The sequence below is a fragment of the Psammomys obesus genome, unplaced genomic scaffold (genome assembly GCF_907164565.1).
Source record: "Psammomys obesus unplaced genomic scaffold, mPsaObe1.curated_primary_1811, whole genome shotgun sequence".
NCBI lineage: Eukaryota > Metazoa > Chordata > Mammalia > Rodentia > Muridae > Psammomys > Psammomys obesus.
In genome coordinates, this window is record NW_026585689.1 from 100,060 (window position 1) to 122,938 (window position 22,879).

Sequence of the window (22,879 nt, forward strand, 5' to 3'; positions counted from 1 at the left end):
TGCTGGCGTTCCAGGCTCCTCTCTCAGATCTGCTGGTATTATGGCTCAAGATAGAACACTGACTTTGATGGCCACCTCCCAGTGACTCCCAGGAACCACTGACAGTAAGGCTTTGTCGCATAAATCTTGTTCAAAATACCTCCAGAGATCTCAGTGATATAAAATAATAATTAATTAAACGACTCCTTCACAAGAAAACACACACAAGTGCATGGGTCTAAATCTTCAAACTATTAAGCCTTTTATGAAATTAGAAAGAAAAAGTATATATGGACACTGTGTGTAGTAAACCTGTGCACAGAAAAAATCAAGGCAAACTGCTAGGACTGTGAATTTTATGGGGGCGACTGTACTAAGTCATTGGGGATAACACTAAAGAAAGGAGGCAGAAGATAGACTTGGCTGGCAGGTGTGTCTTTACGTCCTTAATGTTATATGAGGAGAGTAAAGGCCTAAATCACTATTGCAGCACATGAATCATGCCACTTCCGGCACATCACTCTCTGAGATTTATGTCTATTTCTGCCCTTAATTTATTTCTATTGTTAAATAGAAATATCTCTCTTGGACAGGCTTTTCCTCCCTGTGTATGACCTTAATTGAATCATATAATTAGTTTGTGATTTTTTTTTTCTGATTTGTGAGCTATTAGTTGAGCTATGCAGTTTCCAGGCTCTAGTCCATCCAGGCTGTGATATCTACTAGCAAGCCCTTTCTAGCTCCAAGACTCAGGGAAATCACTGTGGGCAAATGGAGGTGAGCTGGGCAGGTGGCTGGGTGACCTTCTGAGAAAGATAGCAAGACGTAAAGCTCCATGCTCTTACCTGAAGTCCATGATATCAGCAGAAGTAAAAAAACGACCCAAAGCTGGTGACTGTCTATACATGTCCGTGAGCTAAACACACAGCAAAAAAACAAACAAACAAAACAAAACAAAAAAAAAAAAAAAACACATGTCACTGAGGATCATCTTACATAGCACCTCCAGAAGCAAACGACTTCAGGACAAAGAAGATTCCACTCTAGATAGATTCCACTCTAGATAGCCTCGTCTGGGGCCCTGAGAGCAAGAAGGGCAAGTTGACCACAAATCAAAGCTCAAGTAAAGACTCAAGTGAGTTCTAAATGGTCCAAGTAGTAGAGTCTCACTGTCAGCCAGCCATGTGTCTATAATCCCAACATTTGAAAGCCAGATTGCCCATGAGTTCAAGGTTAGTCTGTTCTTCATAGTGAGTTTTAGGTCAGCCAAGGCTACATAGTGAGACTTTGTAAAAAAAAAAAAAAATTTAAAATGGGCTCATTGATGAGGTTCAAGGGACTCAAAGGCAATTCGCAACTTCACTTATGAGTTGAGCTGACACTTGGTAAGCTTAGTGGTCCTTTGAACAGTGATCCTCAGCAGGAGCCCATAGAGGCAACACCAACCTTTGGGTAGAGGAAATAAATGGTGGAGGAGTAAGCTCAGCACAAGCCACTCAGCACCAGGACCATCACCCCTTTCTCTTTTCTGGAGAAGGTTATTGTTAGTAGAAATATCTACCCTGAGTGTCCAATCCAGGACTTCCCCGGTCAAAGGAACAAAATGATGGAGTTGCAAAGATACAGAGGCTTTGCAGTAAAAATTGTATGCATCCTGAAAAATGATAACACCATATCTCTACCACCTAGGCTTCATGCTTTCACATTTTTCTATGCAGCAGCTTTGTAGTCTGTGATGGGGTTATTTCCTAGTAAATCAATCCATAGATGGAAATTATCAAAAGTCAAAAGTATACAAATGAGGGAGTAAAGATAGGTAGAGGCCACAAAATCAAACAGGCCTATAAGATTGGGCAAATGAATCTTTAAGAGGATCCTTAAAGATCCTCTTAAAGGGAGGCTCTAATAACACACATGTGAAGATGGAAGGGGGAATTCTAGGGGCAGAATAGTACAGCAATGATGGTAGGAGAAAGCAGCTGGTGGGGAACACAGGACAAAACTACATATATGAAAATATCATAAGGAAACCTGTTACTTTGTATGCTAATTAAAAATGCATTTAATCCTTGTGAAGCTCCTGTCTTCTCCAGATCTTACTATTTCCCACTTCTTTCATAAGATTCCCTGAAGGACAGGAGGTCCACAAGGAGAACAACAGAACTAACAAATTTGAACACAGGGGTCTTTCCTGAGACTCATACTCCAACCAAGTACCATGCATGGAAATAACCTGGAACCCCTGCACGGATGTAGCCCATGGCAGCTCAGTGTCCAAGTGGGTTCCCTAGTAATGAGAACAGAGACTGCTTCTGACATGAACTGATTGGCCTGCTCTTTGATCACCAACGCCTGAGGGGAGAGCAGCCTTACCAGGTCACAGAGGAAGACAATGCAGCCACTTCTGATGAGACCTAATAGACTAGGATCAGTAGGAAGAAAAAGAAACCCTCCCCTACCAGTGGACTTGGGGAGGGGCATACGTGAGGAAGGGGGAGGAAGATAGGGATTGAGAGGGGAGGAGGGAGGGAACTAGAGGGGGGATATAAAGTAAATAAAGTGTAATTAAAAATAAATTAAATTAAAATTTAAAAAAAGAAAAAATGCATTTAATCTGTTAGAAGAAAAAATGGGGAAGAGCCTTGAACTCATTGGCACAAAAGACAATTTCCTGAAATTAGGAAAAGATCTTCACCAACCCTATATCTGACAGAGGGCTAATATCCACAATACATAAAGAACTGAAGAGGTTAAACACCAACAAACCAAGTAATCCAATATAAAAAATGGGGTACAGAGCTAAACAGAAAATTCTCTATAGAAGAATATTGAATGGCAGAGAAACACTTTAAAGAAATGTTCAATGTCCTTAGTCATCAGGGAGATGCAAATCAAAATAACCCTGAGATTTCACCTGGCATACATCAGAATAGCTAAGATCAAAACCTCAAGTGACAATACACGCTGGAGAGGTTGTAGAGAAAGGGGAACCCTCCTCCATTGCTTGTGGGAATGTCAACTTGTACAACCGCTTTGGAAATCAATCTGGCACTTTCTCAATTAGAAATAGTGCTTCCTCAAGATCCAGCTATACTACTCCTGGGCATATATCCAAAATATACTCAAGTACACAACAAGGACATTTGCTCAACCATGTTCATAGCAGCTTTATGTGTAACAGCCAAAACCTGGAAACAACCCAGATGCCCCTCAACCAAGGAATGGATACAGAAATTGTGGTAGTTTTACACAATGGATACTACTCAGCAATTAAAAACAAGGAAATCATGAACTTTGCAGGCAAATGGTGGGATCTAGAAAAGATCATTCTGAGTGAAGTATCCCAGAAGCACAAAGACACACATGGTATATACTCACTTATAAGTGGATATTAGACATACAATATACGATAGACATACTAAAATCTGTACACCTAAAGAAGCTAAGCAAGAAGGAGGACCCAAGGTAAGATGATCAATCCTCACTCAGAAAGGCAAATGGGGTAGACATTGGAAGAGGGAGAAAACAGGAAACAAGACAGGATCCTATCACAGAGGGCCTCTGAGAGACTATCCAGCAGCATATCAAAGCAGATGCTGAGGTTCATAGCCAAACTTCTGGCAGGATGCAGGGAATCTTATGAAAGAAGGAAATAGAAATACCTGGAGGGGACAGGAGCTCCACAAGGAGAGCAACAGAACCAAAAAATTCTGGGTCCAGGGGTCTTTTCTGAGACTGATACTCAAACCAAGGACCATGCATGGAGATAACCTAGAACCCTTGCACAGATGTAGTCCATGGCAGCTCAGTCTCCAAGTGTGTTCCCTAGTAAGGGGAATAGGGACTATCTCTGACATGAACTCAGAGGCTAACTCTTTGATCACCTCCCCCTGAGGGGTGAGCAGCCTTACCAGGCCACAGAGAAAGACAATGCAGCCAGTGCTGATGAGACCAGATAGGCTAGGGTCAGAGGGAAGAGGAGGAGGACCTACCCTATCAGTGGACTTGGAGAGGGACATGGGAGGAGATAAGGAAGGAAGGGTAGGATTGGGAGGGAATGAGTGAGGGGGCTATAGCTGGGATACAAAGTGAATAAACTGTAATTAATATTAAAAAGTTAAAATTAAGAAAACCACCCAGTTATGAAGCAAAAAAAAAAAAATGTATTTAATGTGTCTGACATTCTCATGGTGGCCTAGCCCAGTCTACTTTAAAAATGCCCAAAACACTTTCTTTCATTAGCCCACAATTGGGAGGACCCATCTAACATGAAGCCTATTTTAAAATAAGGTGCTACACTCATTAAATTTGTCTAAATATTGTCCTCAAAGCCAAAACCAGAAAGGCTGAATACATGTGCTTTCACACAACCAAAACTCTGGAAAGCATAAGTTAAGAATTGACAACATTCTTTATCCATTCCTTGGTACTAACCATCATCCTGACACTGGTGTGTATCCTTTCTTCGCCTACATTTAGAAAATACTACTTCTTTATAGAATCACAATGTTACTTATGTTTTCATTCAAATAAAAGGTATTCTATTCTACAGAATCCTCTAAGAGCTGTTCTTTTTCCCCCCTCTTCAGATACTGTCTTGTTCAGGCTGGTCTGAAACTCCAGTATCTTCCTGCCTCAGACTCCTGGGTAGCTAAGACCATTGATGTGTACCATTCTGCCAAAATTAATACTTGCTTTTTTTACTGAAAATTAAATTTGAGATGTTTGCCAGATACATCTTGGGGCCCTTCAGTCCAGCTCCTGCATAGACTATATTACATCATTACATGAGCCTATCCATTTCCCACTGATGGCCATGTGCCTTCCTTCCATGTTGTCTCTATCATAAACTTTGCTGGTGAAATTGTTACTCCCAACCATTTCTATGCACCGTTTTGTTCTTTTGAGAATCTTCCTGGGGTACATGGCAAGAAATCAAATTACTGGTCCAAAGGCAGGTACACCTTCAACTTAACTCATTCTTGCTGAACATTCTCCATGTTCCTCTTCTCCCTGAGATCACACCTGTTCCATTCTCCATATTCTTAACAGAGTTAAAAACTTTTTCCAATATAGAGGATGTAGAATCATGTCTCACATTGTGTATGTTGCCTTTCATGCTAGAGGTGGAGCACCTGCTCTTCCATGTGTTCGGTTCTTTGGGACCTCTCACCTCTGAGTCATCTGTTATTTCTTTATCTTTTTGGAGTGGTTAGTTTTATTTTCAGGCACTAACTATTGGTTCTTTGTGGCAATACCTTTTTCCAGGCCCTAAACATTATTTTTATTTTTCTGTACATTTTGTCAACATGTCTGTACACACAGGGCACATGTGCTTGGCAGCACCTGCCTGTAATCACGGTGCTGGGGAAGCAGGGCCAGCAGGACCCTTGAGGCACACCTAGTGAGCCAACCTAGACACCCAGGAGTTCTCTGAGTCCCTGTGAGAAACTATCTCAAAAATAAAGTGGAAAGCAATTGAAGAATGTCAACCTCTGGTCTCCACATGTGCACACGTGTGTGTGTGTACACACACACACACACACACACACAAAATCCCAACAACACTGCATGTAACTCAAAACGACATATAACATGGTTTTGTAACTATCTGATTGCTCCCTCTACTTTGATTATGAGCCCCAAAGCAGGTACTATGTAGGCCTGACACTTGGCATCATAGCTCATTAAGAAATAGAAGCTGGGTGAGATACAGGACCAGAATGTGTGAAGAAACACTGTCTTTTGGGATGCACACAGCTGGAGGCCAGGCCAGGCTAATTCCACTTGCTGGCTTCGCAGCACACCAGATGCATTCATGAGCATCTTCTGCTGCTAACATTCAGATAAATGAAGCAGTGTACTCTACAGCTCTTTGCCAACTGTCCGAACAGAACTCATGACCCAATGGTAAGACACCTCCATAGACAATACATGAAATATAATCACCCTTTCAGTGAGCAAGTGTTGCAATTCCTCTTCATTAGCACACTCCTCTGGAATCTTGAGCATGATAAAGAATGTCTTGTTTGATGATAACTCGAGTATTTCATTTTCATCTTCATCGATGTAAGTCACTGAAGAGATTCAGGGGATAAAAATAAAGGTAAGTACAAGCATAAAGTATTGAATTTAATAAATTCAAATGCGGTGGTGCATACCTGTGATCCCAGAACAGAAGCAGGGGAATCACTTTAAATTCCAGGCCAGCTTAATCTACATAGTACCCATGATTTCAAAGTGAGATCAGCTCTCAAAATATATAAAGCAAGCAAAGGTATTTGTACTGTTGGCTTCTAAAACTAAACATAACTATCAGTATTCATGAAAGCTAAAGCTTGGGTACAGTCAGTAGGTACAAGCAAAAAATACTGTCTTTGCTTAGCAAAATAGAATAAAAGAGATGCAGTTGCCTTCACTGTGATAAATGCTTCATTAGAAGAAAGAACGAAACAAAAAAGAAAAAAGAAAAAAACATGAACTTGTTTGCTTGTTTGATAAAATGAACCTGAAAGTTATCTAGGCACCCAGGCATCAGGATAGATGCTAGAAGACAGTATGGACACATACAGAAAGTAATCACAAGCAGCCGCAGTGAGCCACCTTCCAGTTCAGTGCTGTCAAAGACCATGAAGAGAAAGTGGTATCATGGACAAGAATGGAGGTGAGTCCAGAAAATGAGGTATGAATCCATGACGCTAAGTATTCCAAGAGACAGGGCATGAGCATGAAGTCATCCCTCCAGCCTGCCTCCCACAGGAGAGGGATGTTGACATACTCTGTTTGCAGAAGGGAAACCAAACTTCACTTGGAGCCCCAGGCCTGCAGAGCAACACCTAGGACAATGAGCTCAGTGTGGCTTGTGTTCTAATGACTAGAGCTAATTGATTTTTAAAGAGTTTAGAGCTGGAGGAAAGAAGGAAAACCACACAAAGCCAGGAGCCAGGAGCCAGGAGCCAGACACTGCATTGGCATGCTTATTACAGCTCTTCTGGCCCCACTCCAGCTTCCCCGGTTTGCCCCACACAGGGGGCCACCTCACCTGCCCTGTGAAAAGCGTGGGCTGTGGAACTAAGTGTTCTCAGACTTCCCCCTCAAATTCTATGTGTCATACGTAACCACTTCTGCCTCTTTTACTGGACTTTGGAAAGCCATCCTGGAATGAATTCAATGTTTGTGATAGAAGTGCAGATAAACTGCAGGGCTGCTCTGTCTTAAAAATCTGGGTGGAGAGCAATTGAAGAGGACACCTGTTGTCAACCTGTGGCCTCTACATGTACATGCATACACACACACATAAACACACACATACATACACAAATGAACATTTTCAACAATGTTACTCAACTGTTAAACCCTGTGAACTACAATAGTGACCAGTACGGCAAAATATGCCCATGGATGCAACAGATCTAATATGTTATGGGAGTGACCAACTATTCTCTGATTAGATTTAAGGCTCACTGAGTTTCTCCACTGGAAAACAAAAAAACAAAAAAACAAAAAAACAAAAACCCAAACCTAGTACTGTAAACCCTGGCCAAGAGCCTGTGAATAGAGAATTCACGCCACAGGAAGTGGCGTCTACTAAATGGACGTGACAGCATTTCTGCTTCTAAGTTCCCGTCTCTATCTTCATAGATTAATGATACTCTCAGACCTCATTGGAGAAGTTTCTTTCTGCAGTGGATGGTGGTGAAGATAGAAATTCAAAACTGATCAAAGTGCAAAGAATATGTCTCAGTGGAGTGCTCAGCCATGACTTTAACATATACATTACTCTCCCCCACCACCAAAGTTCAGAAACAACTGTGGAAGAAGGGTCACAAAGGTTGTAAGAACTTGGAGTCAGGAAGACAAGAATGGAGTTTTCTAGACATGACAGGACAGCTGCACTCATGAACTCATAGCAGCCGTGGATATCTGCACAACACCTGCACAAGATCAACCTGAACAACATGCTGACATGGAAGAAGAGGGACACGAGCCTCCACCCTCCAAGAGCTATTGGCAGCTAATGGCTTCTAGGGAAGGGAGAGACAGGTTTTTAATGCGTGGCTCTGACAGGTCAACCATTCTTCAGTAGATACTCTCATTCCTGGAAGTATATGATCAGCACAAATTAGACGCCATAGATTATTAAAACAATCAAAAGTAAAAATACAAGGACATGAATTTGGGAAGGGGTGAAAAGATAGGAATGGATCTAAGAAGAATTAGGAAGAAGGGTGGACATTTATATGATCAAAATGTATTGTATGAAATTGATAGAAATATTAAAATTTAAAACAAACAAAAAAAAAAAAACTATCACTAACTTCTGAAAGAAACTTCTACTCACTAACCTATCCAAAAGGGGAATGTCTTTTCTAGCGTTAGTAAACATAGATTAGTTTTGCTTTTTTTGAACTTTAAATAAATGGAACCACACTAGAAAAACAGACAAACAAACAAAACAAAACAAAAAGCCCAGGATGATGCTATGTACTTCTAATTTCAGTTCTGGGAGGAGATGGGCATATCTGCAAGGTTCATCAGCCAATGAGCCTAGCTTAGTTGGTGAGTCCCATGCCAACATGAAATGCCATCTCAAAAACTAGACAAATGACCCCTGAGAAATAACAGTCAAGGTTTCCTCTGATTTCCATACAGGCATACACACACACACACACACACACACACACACACACACACACACACAGAGGGACAGAGACAGAGACAGAAAGGGACAGAGACATAGAGAAAGAGACAAAGATAGAGACAGAAAGAGACAGAGACACAGACACAGAGACACACAGAGAGAGTGTGTGTAAGAATTCAGATACTTATTCCCAAGGAGACACAGAACTTAGGAGAAATTATGGACAAAGAATGCACCATAAAGACTTAGCAGAGCTAGCCTGAGATTGCCAACCTTGGAAAGGCCTGCTTAGAGTGACTTTTGGCTAGCATATGGACGTTGGATTTTAAAAAGGTTCCCATCAACCCCTGACTTATAAGGGTGACTCACTGTGCCTCATGTACTTGTATTAACAATATGGTTAACATCTCCTTTCCTTCTTAGAACTGTACATTCGGTACACTCAAGACAGAGGCTGACTTGTGACCAGCACCCAGTGAAAATCCTTCCATAAAACGACGAGTGGGTATCTAGAACAGATGTGTTCAGTCACAACTTACTGCTGTAAAAATTGAGTCCCAAGTACCTTCACGGAAAAGGACTCTAAAACCTGAGCCCAAGGTCCTGTGAATTCTGTTACAATAAATATCTTTATTTAATGGGTAGTCATGATTTTAAATATGAGTGAGTGAGTAGTGTGGAAATGCCTGAAAAATCACTGACTGATTTGGGGGATCCCATACACAGGGGATTACCCCTGGATCCTTACTTGTTGTAGATCACTGAATATTTTTGTCTGGCCATAGAAACTATGCCACCTTATACAAAAATTTGAAAACCACAGAAAATTATAACCCGTCCCACCACCAAAAAGAAAAGTAGTCCTCATAATCATTTTTTTATGGTCTAGAACTTAAATGCCCTCTAAAAGGCTTATGCATTAATGGTTTGTCTCCCAGCTGAAGGGGCTGTTGGGAGGTGATAGAATTTTTGGTGGTGAAGAGCTGTACAAGGCAGTTAAGTCACTGAGTACAGGCCTTTGAAGGCAATATCCAGGGCCCTGTCTGACCCAGCCCTGTCCACCCTCCTCCCTGACTACAAGAAAATAAGCAGCTTTGCTCCACCATGCACTCCACATATGATGATCTGCTTTCCTGCTCAAAGAGACCAAGTCAAGTGGCATGATCTGAAACCAGGAGCCTTTCTTCCTTTTGAGTTGTTTAGCTAAGATACTTAGTCACAGTAAAGGAAAACTGACTAATAAGTCTTTTCATTAAATGCTTCTTTCTTCCCCATCTCCTTATTATACCATTTATTTGCTTGTTTGTTTGTTTATTTATTTATTTATTTATTTATTTATTTATTTATTTATGTCATGCTGGGGATTGAAACCAGGGCCTCACACAATCCATCCCTGGCCCCTCTCCTGATTTGCATCACATCATATTTTGGAAACCTTAATGAGTAGATCACTTTTGTCCCATTTTTTTGTTGTTACTGCTTTTGTGTAGCTGTCTTGATTCTTTCAAAGTCATTACTCAAGATTGAGAAAGACATTGAAAAAAGTCTATAGTTTACGATGTTCATGATTGGGTCATTTCTCTACTTTCAGGCTATAATCAGCTCTGCAATGTTTATAAGAGACTCATCCTCTTTGATTACACAACATTTAGCGTTTCAGCTTTCTACTGCTGTGAGTGATGCTGCAATAGACGTCTGTGAGTCACACAGTCTTCTCTCGATGACTCAGAGAGGAGCAGAAATTACACAACATGTGATAGAAACACCAACAACCAAGAGCTATCTATACTCAACGGCTAAGAAGGGACAAGTTCGAAATGAGGTCTCTGGTACCATCTCTGATGACATATCCATAACTTGTAGCATTGAATCTCTACAGAGACATAGCCTTTAACTGTGTTCACTAAAATAACAGCAGACTTGCTCAGTCAGTCTACTTTTTATGCAACTAATGGCAGTTATTATGAGCAATGTTTTCTATGGAGCCAAAATAGTTGTTTCTTTAAAAATCATAGATACATTCTCAGTATGTAGAAGGAACATGATGACAGAACTTCAGCTGTACTGTAAGACATAGAGGTGGAGAGGGAGCTACTAAAATGCTAGATGATGCCAGGCGTTTAGTAGAGCACTGTTAGAAGTCTCTCTAGAAGAAGGTAGAGGATGTGCTTGTACTACAACTCACACTTTGGACCAGTTGGGACCAGAAGAAACTGGAGGCAAGGCTACCGGGAACAATCCTGGGAGGCTTATTTTGCCTAACAGTGGAGGAAATAAGGAGATAGCTGGGGAAGACAGATAGAGGATGAAGCTGGCTTTGCCATTAGCCAGACTTAGTTTTGACCCAAGGCTAAGTACTTACTAGCCATGTGATCTTGAGGAAGTCACCTAAATCTCCAAAGCTAGCCCTTCTACAGAAATACCAACACCTATGTTGCAGGTGAAGATAAAGATGGAAAGCAACGCAAACAAATTATACAGCGCAGACTCACACAGTGTGTGGGACAGTATCTGTTCACGAATGATTGGAAAGTTTGGTTACTACCCAGATAAAGGAGAGAGTAAATCAAAATGGTTCTTTGGTATCAAGCCTGGCTAAGAGGAAGAGCAGCTACTGCAGTAATCACCGAGGACAAATAGTGTACTTTACGTTTGATAAGCTTACCTCAGGTCAGTCCTATGAATTCAATATCATTTTCATCTTAAAAAGTTAAATAAAATGTACAATTTGTTCAGGCCAATAAATTAATATGTATTCATTGGTCAAGGTAAATTAACAGATTCAGAATAAATTTATTTTGCCAGTGTTTAAACAAACAAACAACAACGAAAAAAAAAAAAACCCAAAGGCCTAGATGGTTAGAGAATTTGTCTAAAACTACACAGCAAGGTGGTTAGCAGAGCAAGAGAATGTGGTCTTCTCAGTCACCTTGAAACTATAAAAGGTGAATAACGAGGGAGGAGCTATGCTATACTCTGAATGTGTGTGTTCTCCCAGATTCAAATGCTGAAACCATTACTACTGCGATTTAACATCCTGAACAGGATTATTGCTCTTTTTTTTTTTTTTCAAGCCTCAGAGACCTGCCTAGCTCCTTTAACCAAAGGCTGTAAGATATCAGCTACAACCAGAAAGTGGTCACTACTAGATAGCATACCTACTGACACCTTGACCTTTGACCTCTAAGCCTCTGGAATTACGAGCAATCAATTTCTAATGTTTATAAGCAGAACTTTATTACAGTAAGTCAACAGGACTAAGGCAGAATATAAAAGAAATATCTTGCAAAGAAAATCTCTGAAACTCAGGATGCCTGTATAAGCATAAACCAAATTTCTCTCCTTAAAGAGAAGGCTGCTGCCTAAAGTATAGGCAAGCTTTTCAAGGGAGGAAAATTAAGAATATGAAAGGTGAGATAGTTTAAAAAAAAATAAAGACTCACGGACACACAAGTGCAGAGGCCAAAAAGCAAAATAACCATATCCAACCAAATGGCACAAGCCTTTAATCTCAGTTTCTCAGAAGACTGAGCCAAGAGGATCATGGATTTTGGGCAACTTGGTAAGACCCTGTCCAAAATAAAAGGTAACAAGCTGGCTAGGGTGCCACATGCCTTTAGTCCTAAGACCTGGGAGGGAGAGGCAAGTGAGTTTGAAACCAGCCTGGTCTTCCATAGTGAGTTCCAAGCCAGCAAGAGCTACAGACCCTATGAGAGAGAGAGAGAGAGAAAGAGAGACAGAGAGACAGAGAGACAGAGAGACAGAGAGAGACAGAGACAAAGACACAGAAACAGAAAACAGACAGGGAGAAACAGAAACAGAGAGAGAGAGAGAGAGAGTGCTAAGAAAGCTTCGAGACACAGCTCTGTGATGGAAGACTTACCTTGTACACATGGCTTTACCCTCTCTAGTGCATTTGAGTGTGTATGCATGAATATATAATCAGACACAGAGTTCTGTAGACTCAGGAAGTACAAGGTAACTGACAGAGATGACAGCTACCAATAGGACCAAATGAGAGTAAAGGTTAGACTTCACAATCACATAATTGCTAGTCACCTTGATACAATAAAAGTGAGGTCAATAGACACAGGAAATTTAGAAGAATTCAAAGAGCAAGATCCCAAGGCAGACCTACCTCTGAGATCTCCAGTGAAAGAAGTGAAAACAATACCTCAGTGACATGACAAATGCCATGGAGGATTATTTTGAAGGAGACATGAGGCTACTACACTTAGAACCTTTGGATGCTTAGGATATTTTGTAGGGAGCCCAGGTAAGAACTGAGTCTTGGGAAGGAGGGAGAACACCAAAGATTTGATAGAAAGACTGACAGGAAGAAATAAGAAGTGGGTCTCTAGGGAACAGCAATTAAGTTCTTGCCCTGAAGGGTCTTTGTCGGTTACAGCTGTTCCTGCTATCTGCCAAGGATTTACCCCATGAGTCACCCTAACCAGGAAGTATCTCTTTGTGGAAGGAGTGAGCCGGGTTCTTATGCCATCAATGAGATGAAAGTTTCACCCTCTGTGAAAGAATGACATAATCCACTCAGTGCAGCATTGCTTAGAAAGTCTCTGTTTTGCTTTATTTGAAATAGCCAAAATCTGGAAACAAACTAGATGTCTCTCAACCAAAGAATGGATACAGAAATTGTGGTACATTTACACAATGAAATACTACTCAGCTGTTAAAAACAAGGAAATCATGTAATTTGCAGGCAAATGGATGAAACTAGAAAAGATCATCCTGAGTGAGGTTGCTCAGAAGCAGAGAGACATACATGGTAAATACTCACTTATAAGTGGCTATTAGCCATATAACATAGGATAAACATACTAAAATATACAGACCCAAAGATGCTAAATGACAAGGAGGACCCTAGGGAAGAAGCTTAATTCTCATTCAGAAGGGAAAACAGGATAGACAGCAGAAGCGGTGAAAGAGAGGGAAGAGGACTGGAGCCTACACAGATGTCCTCTAAAAGACTCCAACCTGCAGGGGATTGAAGCAGATGCAGAGACTCACAGCCAAACTTTGGACACACTGCAGGGAGTCTTATGGAAGAAAAGAGATATAAAAGGACCCACAGGGGACAGGAGCTCCACAAGATCAACAAAGCCAAAAAAAAAAAAAAAGCAGGGCTCAGAGGGCCTGAAGAGACTGATGTGTCAACCAAAGACCATACATGGAGAGGACCTAGACCCCCTGCTCAGATGTAGCCCATAGACAGCTCAGTCTCCATGTGAGTTCCCTAGTAAGAGGAGAAGAAACAGTCTCTGACATGAACTCCGTTGCCTGCTTCTTGATCACTTCTCCCTGAGGGGGTGACTTAGTCAGTCAACAGAGGAAGAAGATCCAGGCAGTCCTGATGGGACCTGATAAGCTAGGGTCAGACAGTAGGGGAGTAGGATTTTCTCAATCAGTAGGGAAGAGGGATAGGGGAGAAAGAGGGAAGGAGGGTGGGACCTTGAGGAAATGAGGAAGGAGGCTACAACTCGGATACAAAGTGAATAAATTATAAACAATAATAATGATGATGAAGATGATGATGATGATAATGATGATGAAAAATAAAATCTGAAGAAAAAAAAGTTTCTGCTTCAATCCTGTCCTTCAATCCTTCCTACAAAAGGCTAAGATGGGTCGGCTGTAATGCTGGGGGAGGCCATGTGGGGTCCTCATGTTTAAGCATTCACCTGTTTGTGAGCTGGCGTTTCTTCTCAGTGTGGCCTTATTCTTCCTAATCAGAGTACCAGAGTGAAAGGAACCCCTTAAAAGTGCCTAATGATTCTTCCAAATTATCTACCAAGAAAATGACTCTGAGGGAAAGAGGAAGGTGTGCCCTTCCCCTTTCCCCCAGGGCATGGTGGTTTGAATGAGAATTGCTCCAATAGCCTTATATATTTGCATGCCTAGTACCCAACTATTAGCTATTTGGAAGGAGCAGGATACGTAGCCTTTTGGAGTGGGCATAGTCTTGTTGGAGGGGTGTGTCAGTAGGGGTGGGCTTTAAGGTTTTGAAAGCCCCTGCCAGGCCCAGTCTCTTCTCCTTCTCCCTCTCCCTTATCCCCTCCCCCTCTCCTTCCCCCTCCCTCTGACTCAGTCTCTGCCTCTTCCCTCTCCTCTGTCTCTTCCTCTCCCTGTCTCTCCTCCCTCTCCCTCTTCTCCCTCTCCCTCTTTCTTCCTCTCCCTCTTCTTCTGACTCATCTACTGCCTCTTCCCTCTCCCTCTGTCTCTTCCTCTGCCTCTTCCTCTTCCTCTCCCTTTCCCTCCCTCTCTCTGCCTTTGATTCAGGATTTAGCTTTCAACTACTCCAGCAACGTGCCTGCCTATATGTAGCCATGTTCTCTACCATGATGATAATGAACTAAACCTTGAAACTGTAAGCAAGCCCCCAGTTAAATGCTTTATAAGAGTTGCCTTGGTCATGGTGTCTCTTCACAGCAATAGAACAGTGACTAAGACACCTTTACTCTTCACGCCAAAGACTGTATCCTTCAGGGAAAAGGACATTGTCCATTAATACAGTTCTCTACTGAGCTGGGACAATACCAGTTCTCCAAATTCAAGAAGCTTCACTGGATTCTGCCCATAAAACTGCCAATTTGAAAAAAAAAATGTCAATAGAGCCTGGTAGAGTGATGACATCTTATCCTTATTGTGTACACAGCCTATACACCACACCTGAAGTGGAGTCGTGACTCTGAGTCAGCTGTCACTTCAGTGCACACCGGAGCAGAGGAGGAAAAGGTAAGCCCACCCCAAGTGTTAGACAAAAGCAAGTGTTCAGTCTTTAGAGGACTGAGGACAACAATAAGACCAACCACCCTTCATTAAACATCACCACATACAGGAGAGTCTTAACAACGGCAGTTACCCCTCTTCACTAAAACCCTGCCGTGGTTCCCCTATTACCCAGCTAGTTACCCATTTGGTAATGATGCAGTCAGTGTCTCGTTCTGCATCTATTTCAACTGCATAGTTAGTTCCATCTCTGTGCCCATCCTGTCTGGGAACTAAAGAGCCTTGAAACTGGAGTTTCAGAGATTTGAGAGAGGGCAGGAGGAGACTGGGCAATATGTCACCTGAGTAATCTCTTTGTCTCAGTAATTCTTAAACCCTGGCTCTTCAACACCCACCCTTTCCCCTATTTCCCACACACTACCAAAAGTTCTGCAAATACATGATCATATCAGTGGGCTTGGTGATTGAGCAGCAGCTGACGATTGCCAGCTGTCATCCCAGAGCTACTAGCAGAGCAGCTCTGGGTGCGGCTTGCACACTCACACAGAGGTCAACCTGAGGTCTCGCTCCTTTTTAATCTGTTCTGGTCTACACTGCCCCATTCACACTCTTCCCTGAATTTTTAGTGCTTTAGCAAAATAATCTTAAGAACTTAAAGAAAGGCTACTGTCTTAAAAAAAAGATATCAAATTATTTCAAATTGTAAATCAGAGATGAGAAGAAAATATAACAGACTATTAATGATATATGCTAACTGTCTTAGTTAGGGTTATTATTTTTGTAGTGAAACTCCATCACTGAAAGCAAGAAAGGTTTTGGTTTGTTTGTTTGACTTATGCCTCCACATCACTCTTCATCATGGAAGAAAGTCAGAACAGGAACTCAGTCAGAGCAGAAACCTGGAGACAGGAGCAGAGACGATGAGGGAGTGCTATTTCCTGGTTTTCCCCGAAGGCTTGCTCAGCCTGCTTTCTTCTAGAACCCAGGACCTCCAGCCCAGGGATTATATCACCCACAATGGGCTGGGCCCTCCCTTATCTCTCCAATTAAGAAACTATCATATAGGCTTGCCTACAGCCTGATCTTATGAAGGCATTTTCTCAGCTGAGGCTCCTTCCTCTCCAGTGACTCTACCTTGTATCAAGTTGACATAAAACTAGCCAGTACAGTAACTGAACAGGTATTATTTTTAGATTCAAAGTCCTTTAAGCAGTTGCCATTTCTTTAGTTTACCATGATTCTTCCTGCAAGCTTTAGAGCCTGACAGGCAAGATGCCAAATAAAATAAATGCTTCCCTGGGAGGAAAAAAAAAAAAAAAAAAGGCAATTTTTTTGTAAGTTTCTTGTATGACATTAACATATTGTAAAAATGTAAATTTGCAGTCAAATTACAAATTAAGTCTGCACTATAATATTAGAAAGTTTTGTTTTGTTTTATTTTACAATACAGTTTTCACAGCTCCCAAAAAGAAGTTTTAAGGGACACTAAATAACTCTCTGCAGATTGTTTTTTGTAGTTGAAGTCAGGTGATTTCTACAGAATAGATAGGCATCAGGCTTGTGTTTCAAGTCCTGAGGACTAAACCACCTGCTTTATGATTGCCACTCGAGTGCTACGAGATAAATCAGTCAACTCTCAGGATTGCACCCAGCACCTGAGACAGGAGGAGGCCTTGTGACTCAACTTTGGTTTCAGCATCCACCTGTGGCAGCTGGTGTGCAGACAGTGTCAATGATCCTAGCAACGCCAGCCATTGTCCTCAGCACGGTGGAGGAGGTGCAGCTCGCCTCAGGGATGCTCGCTTAAAGCAACTCACAGCTTCATGGCATCACCTATGCCACCTGAACAGTGTCTAACTAAGTAGACATGCTCCTTGGCTGAGAAAGTCAAAGGCTGAAAGTTGGCTGAGCTTTTATGAAAGTCTTCCAGGAACAAACAAACAAAAACAAAAACAAAAAAAACAAGAATCCTTCAGGAGGAACTCAGAGCTCCTTGTCCTTGTGACATACTGTGACCCAAGAACCTGAGTCAAACCTTTTGAAGGTCACACCACCTTAAGAGACCCCCAGCTCCAGATGAACCACCCTTACATACACTAGTAAGACAAAGTGAGACAATTCTGTTTTCCCTCTACTTTGATGCAAAACCTATTTGCCTACTGGAGTATACTAGCTTAATGCATCTTAAAATCTTTGAACAATACACGAAATAATTCTTAAAATGGTAACAACCTAAAAGACTTTAAAATGCTGTAGAAGGACCATATGTACTGGAATCATTTAATAAAATGATGTCCACAAATTGTTAGTGACCTGGTAAAATTATCTTAATATAATACTGAAATCGTATAGACTAAAATATAAAAGCCAATTTCGAGATAAAAATGCAAGTAAGAAAAAGAGAAGAGCATTTGACAAACTATAACTAATAAGCCAGGGAATGGACTACAACTGTGTTGCTTTTAATTCAAAACACACAGCCATAAAATGAGATAATATATACAAAGTCCATTGTTAGTGTCATGTAAATGTTTGCTTCACAGACATAACCAACACAAATATAGTAGTTATTTCTTAAATAACCTAAAAAAGTGACAGATTTTTCAGCCAGTGGTTCTTAACATTCTTAATGCTGCAACCCTTTAATACAGCCTTTAATACGGCTCCTCATACTGTGGTGACAACCAAGCAATGAAACTATTTCATTGCTACTTCATAACTGTAATTTTGCTACTATTATGAATTATAATGTAAATATCTGATATGCAGGACATTTGGTATGTGACCTCCAAAGCGGTCATGACCCACAGGTTGAGAACCACCGGCTTATTGCCACAAGCCTTTGTAAAATTCTTTTAAAATTTCCACAGATATATTATTTACTATTCTATCACTTGGTACCAAATATACGAAATGATTTTCTTTTTAAAAATTATAAGAAAAATTCAAACAAACAAGTATTAAAATTAATAAAGTGTAGATTAGTGTTCAAGTTCAAATTTTAAGCAGCAGAAAGATAGCTCAAGGGTTAGGGGCACTCAGGGCATGAGGACTTGTGTTCGGTTCTCAGCACCCACACAGGGAAGCTCACAGCTTGTCTTCCTGGTTCCAAAAGATCCAACGCCCTCTTCTGAATTCCTGCAGCACAGACTGACATCACACAAACACATAGATACAAAATTTCAAACTAATAAAAATTCTATCTTAGTTTAAGTGTAAGAAACCTCTTCAAGAAACAATGAGAAATTTTTAAATTAAAATAATGATCTTCATATTTATTCCACTTTAAAAGAAGCAAAACACACACACACACACACACACACACACACACCACACCATATTCCAAGCCAGTTTTTCTTTTTTAATTTTATTTTAGTCTGGGTTTTGTTGTTGGTGGTGGTGGTGGTTTGCTTTGGTTTTTGTGTTTTCGTTTTGTTTTGTTTCATTTTTTGAGACAAGATGTCACTATGTACAACCACGTTGGATGCGAGCTCACACTATAACCCAAGCTGATCTTTAACTAGAGAGGCGTGCAAAACATCATGTCCAGCTGCCCAAGCCATTTTCCAAGTCATGTGATCAATAGTAAAATATCCATGAGTACATTTTCCTTTTCAGTGTAAGTCACAAGCTTTCAACGAGTTCCTCAAATGTGTCACTGCAATCCTCTTACCTCCTATAAGGCATAAGCTTATAATGATCACGACAGTGAAACACGCGAAAATGGCGACGATGACCATCCACAGTTTACATTTCCCAACCACAGTCTTGTTACAGGGACTCCAGGGACTTTTCTTGTCAGCCTAGAAAGCAAAGCGAGACTGTGAGGCAGTCATTGGGTCTCAGAAAATAGTCCCAAAGTCCTACTAGAGACCAGTGATGCAGAATTGAGGTCATCAGGCCCTTAAGCTCAAGAGGCTACACAACACTGAATCACACTTAAGACAGGGCAGAATGGAACGGGGAGAGGAAGTTAGCCAAAAGCCCGCTGGGGATTCTGAAGTGGAGACAGTAGGCAGGATTTTTATTCTTAGAGTTTGAGGGGGGTTTTTTTAATGTATTTATTTCTAACTCACATAAAAATTGTATATATTTTTGGCGTTCACTGAGACAGTTCAAAACCCACGTGTCATATGTAATGGGTATAATCGGGGTAATTGCTGACCCATCACCTTTAATGTTTATCCTTTTTGTGTGTTAAGAACTTGAAAATTCCTCTCTACTAGCTATTTTGAAATGAAGTTTTTCGACTGCGCTACAGGACACTGTGAGTCAGCATTTCCTCTGTCTGACTGTACTTCTGTACCTATTAACCACTGGGTCCTCATGCAGCTGTCCCCTATTCCCTTCCCTGGCTCTGATAACGATGCTTCTGCTGTCTGCTTTCTTAAGACTGACATTTTAAACTGCAGCTTGCAAGTGAGAACATGTGATGTTTGTCACTGTGTATGGAAGGAAGGGTTTTTGAAGGTATTAAAAAACCTAGGAACCAGCAGTACATGATGATTCATGGCAGAACTGGCCAGCAGACTGGTATGTGGTTTGAGCCTATGGTCAGCTAACTCATGGCAGAACATCTCAACAGTGTGAGTGTGAGGCCATATACCTCATAGCAACCAGAAAGCAAAGAGAGAAAGGGTCAACGGAGTTGGGCACAAAAAACATCCTTTCAGGTCATACCCCAGAGAATGCTTTTTCCGAGTAGACCCTAAATATGAATGCATCCAGCATTTTCCAATCAAACTATGAATCTAGCAACAGATAGGCCCATAAGTAAAGGCAAAGCCCTCAGGATCCAACTACTTTCCAAAAGCCCCATTTATACATTGTTGCATTTGGAAACCAAGCCTTCAACAAATGAACCCGAGTGATTGCCTAGGTCCAACTACTAAGGGTTTGTTTGCTTTTAAGGCTGGTTAGATTTAATTCCGTGTATGCTTAGGGTGATCTGCTTAGAGGCCTCAGGCAAGTTCTTCCGCAAGGTGTCTTCCATATGTGCTTGCAAACTCCACATTACATTCTATAATTGCATTAGATGAAATTTTCAGGTATTTTCTCTGAAGACTCTACAAGAGTTCCACCATCTTCCCAGGTAAATGACTAAATACATGTATTAATACAGGATCTGGACACATCGGCAGAACTACCCATCTCTGGTTCAAAAAGCTTGTCTTCTTGGCTCAGTTAGGAGCGGTTATTATAAAGATTAGGGGTAAATCTGTTAGTGAACAGGAAAATCTGCACTTTTATATCTTCACTGTGGCATTTGATCCACACCTCTTATCTAAACACCAAGAAGCAAGCTGATTCTTGTACTAGATTGAACAATGCATAGCAGTAGCTCAAATGCATTGGTAGCTCAAATAAACCTCGGTTACTGCACAACAGTCAATTTACCGATTTATTGCTAATACAATGGTGATGCCACCACTTAAGATGTCTCTGGGCTGCTGAGTCCGGGCCCCTGACCTGCGCTGTGAAAGAAATTCAGCCTTACCCTATCACCTACAATTTCTTTTGTAATTTTTAGCCCAAGGGTATTAAGCTGTGGTAACAGTAGGCAAGGCAGAGCTCAATGGCTTACATTCCTTTCCCTCCGCATTCCAAATCCAGATTAAGACAGGGAGAAAAATTCTTTATATACTCTCCTAGCCCAGCCCTTCCAAACAAGAAGACACCTACACTAACAAATACTTACGATCTCAGTGGCATTCCCGGCCCATCATCCAATAATCACCCATCCACCTGCAGGTCCCTCACCAGCCACATCTGTCGATTTGATGATCCTCGCTTGTACTACCTAACTGTATATATTTATTAGTAATACACAATTTGTAATCGAGGCAACTATAAATGAAATAATAGAAATCATGCCATATGTATTTACGTATGCACGGTAAGATCAGTTAGCAGGGGTCAGCAGGATGACACCCTGAGTTTGATCCCGGGGGCACACATGATAGAAGGAAAAACTCGACTCCACCAAGCCATCCTCTGCCCTCCGTATGTGCATCATGGCACATATAGACTCACACATACACACAGAGGAAATAAATATAATATTTTTTAATAGTTAGCAGGGTAGCTCTGAGATCTTGAAGATCTGATTCCAAACTTTAGGGGGTCCCACTGAGGGAACTTGAGCAGTTTGGTTGTATCTTGAAGTTTCCTCACTCCGCACTTCCATATGTCAAACCAGAAAACCAGTACCCTCCTGTTTTAGTTTCCTTTCTGTCACTATGATACAACACTCTGTACAAAAGCTAGTAGGGGAACAAGGAAAAGTCTATTTAGCCTACACTTCCAAGCTGTAGGCCATTATTGAGGAAAGTCCAGTTAGGTTCTAAAGCAGGAACCTGAAGCAAAATTCATGGAGGAATGCTCCTGGCTGGCTCCCACACTGGCTCACGCTTACCAGTTTTCTTACAGCCCAGGACTAACCCCATAAGAATGATATCCCCAACGGTGGCCTGGACCCTACCGTATCAATTGACAATCCCGATACAGTGACTCAACCGAGGCTCCCTTGTCAGGTGATTTTCGGCTGTCTCAAGTTGACAGGTCAGGCTAACTAGGACAGCTCCTTTTAAGTTGATAATAATTAACTGCCTTTATGTGTTACACTTCTGCACTTAGTTTAAAACTTATGGTTTGTAAAGTACTGGGACTTAAATAAGTATCAAAGTCAGAACTATTATCACACAACTTAAGAACTTGACAAGAAATTCCTAAGCATCTAAATCACGTGCTTGTGCTAGCCAGTCCTTACTGAACCCCACTAACTGCCCTTTCATGTTGAAATGCATTTCAACCTATTCTATAGACTCAGAGGATAATTAACACTTTAGGGAGGGTTTGAGTTTTGTGTCATCTCTCTCTCATTATTAAAACACCCCCGATCAAGTATTTCTGGAAGGCCCTTCAGGTTCTCATGGAGCCCTAAGGACTCCGTTCTACCAGTTGCTGAAACTTTCCTCTGTAGTGACCTACAAAGCTAAATTACAAGGAAGTCTGGCATATCTGTGTACATCTGACTAGGAAGGAAGTCACTAGGACATGAAAGCATAATCTTTACAAGGCAGGTGCTAGGCAATTATAAAATTCTGATACCCGGAATGGATTTGGCATGTTCTCAACCATTGTCCACAGGCAGTACAAGGCTCCCAGAGCCTAAATGGAGCATATGATATTAACATCATTTCACAGCATTGCCCAGGCTCACATGCCTTTTTTTCCAGAGAATGCCTGAATCTTTGGAGATGTGCTAAGCCTAACTAACTTGAAGCAAGTATTTCTTTTATTAATTCATTAATTAATTTTATTAATTACAGTTTATTCACTTTGTATCCCAGCTATAGACCCTTCCCTTACCCCCCCCCATCCAACCCTCCCTCCTTCATCTCCTTCCCTGCCCTTCTCCAAATCTACTGATAAGGGAGGTCCTCCTCCTCTTCCCTCTGACCCTAGCCTATCAAGTCTCATCAGGACTGGCTGCATTGTCTGCCTCTGCGGCCT

The 22,879-nt window shown here is 41.3% G+C and overlaps 1 protein-coding gene across 1 annotated transcript in view; it reads right to left on the reverse strand.

Annotated features, from left to right (window-relative positions):
- CUNH3orf52 (chromosome unknown C3orf52 homolog) overlaps positions 1 to 22,879 on the reverse strand; it is a 30,871-nt gene that overhangs the window by 5,788 nt on the left and 2,204 nt on the right. Inside the window, exons 2-4 of the mRNA XM_055594676.1 lie at positions 19,038 to 19,167; positions 5,929 to 6,056; positions 825 to 895 (exon numbers count right to left, since the gene is read on the reverse strand). Of these exons, the coding sequence (XP_055450651.1) occupies positions 825 to 895; positions 5,929 to 6,056; positions 19,038 to 19,167 (329 nt within the window). The remainder of the gene's footprint in view (positions 1 to 824; positions 896 to 5,928; positions 6,057 to 19,037; positions 19,168 to 22,879) is intronic.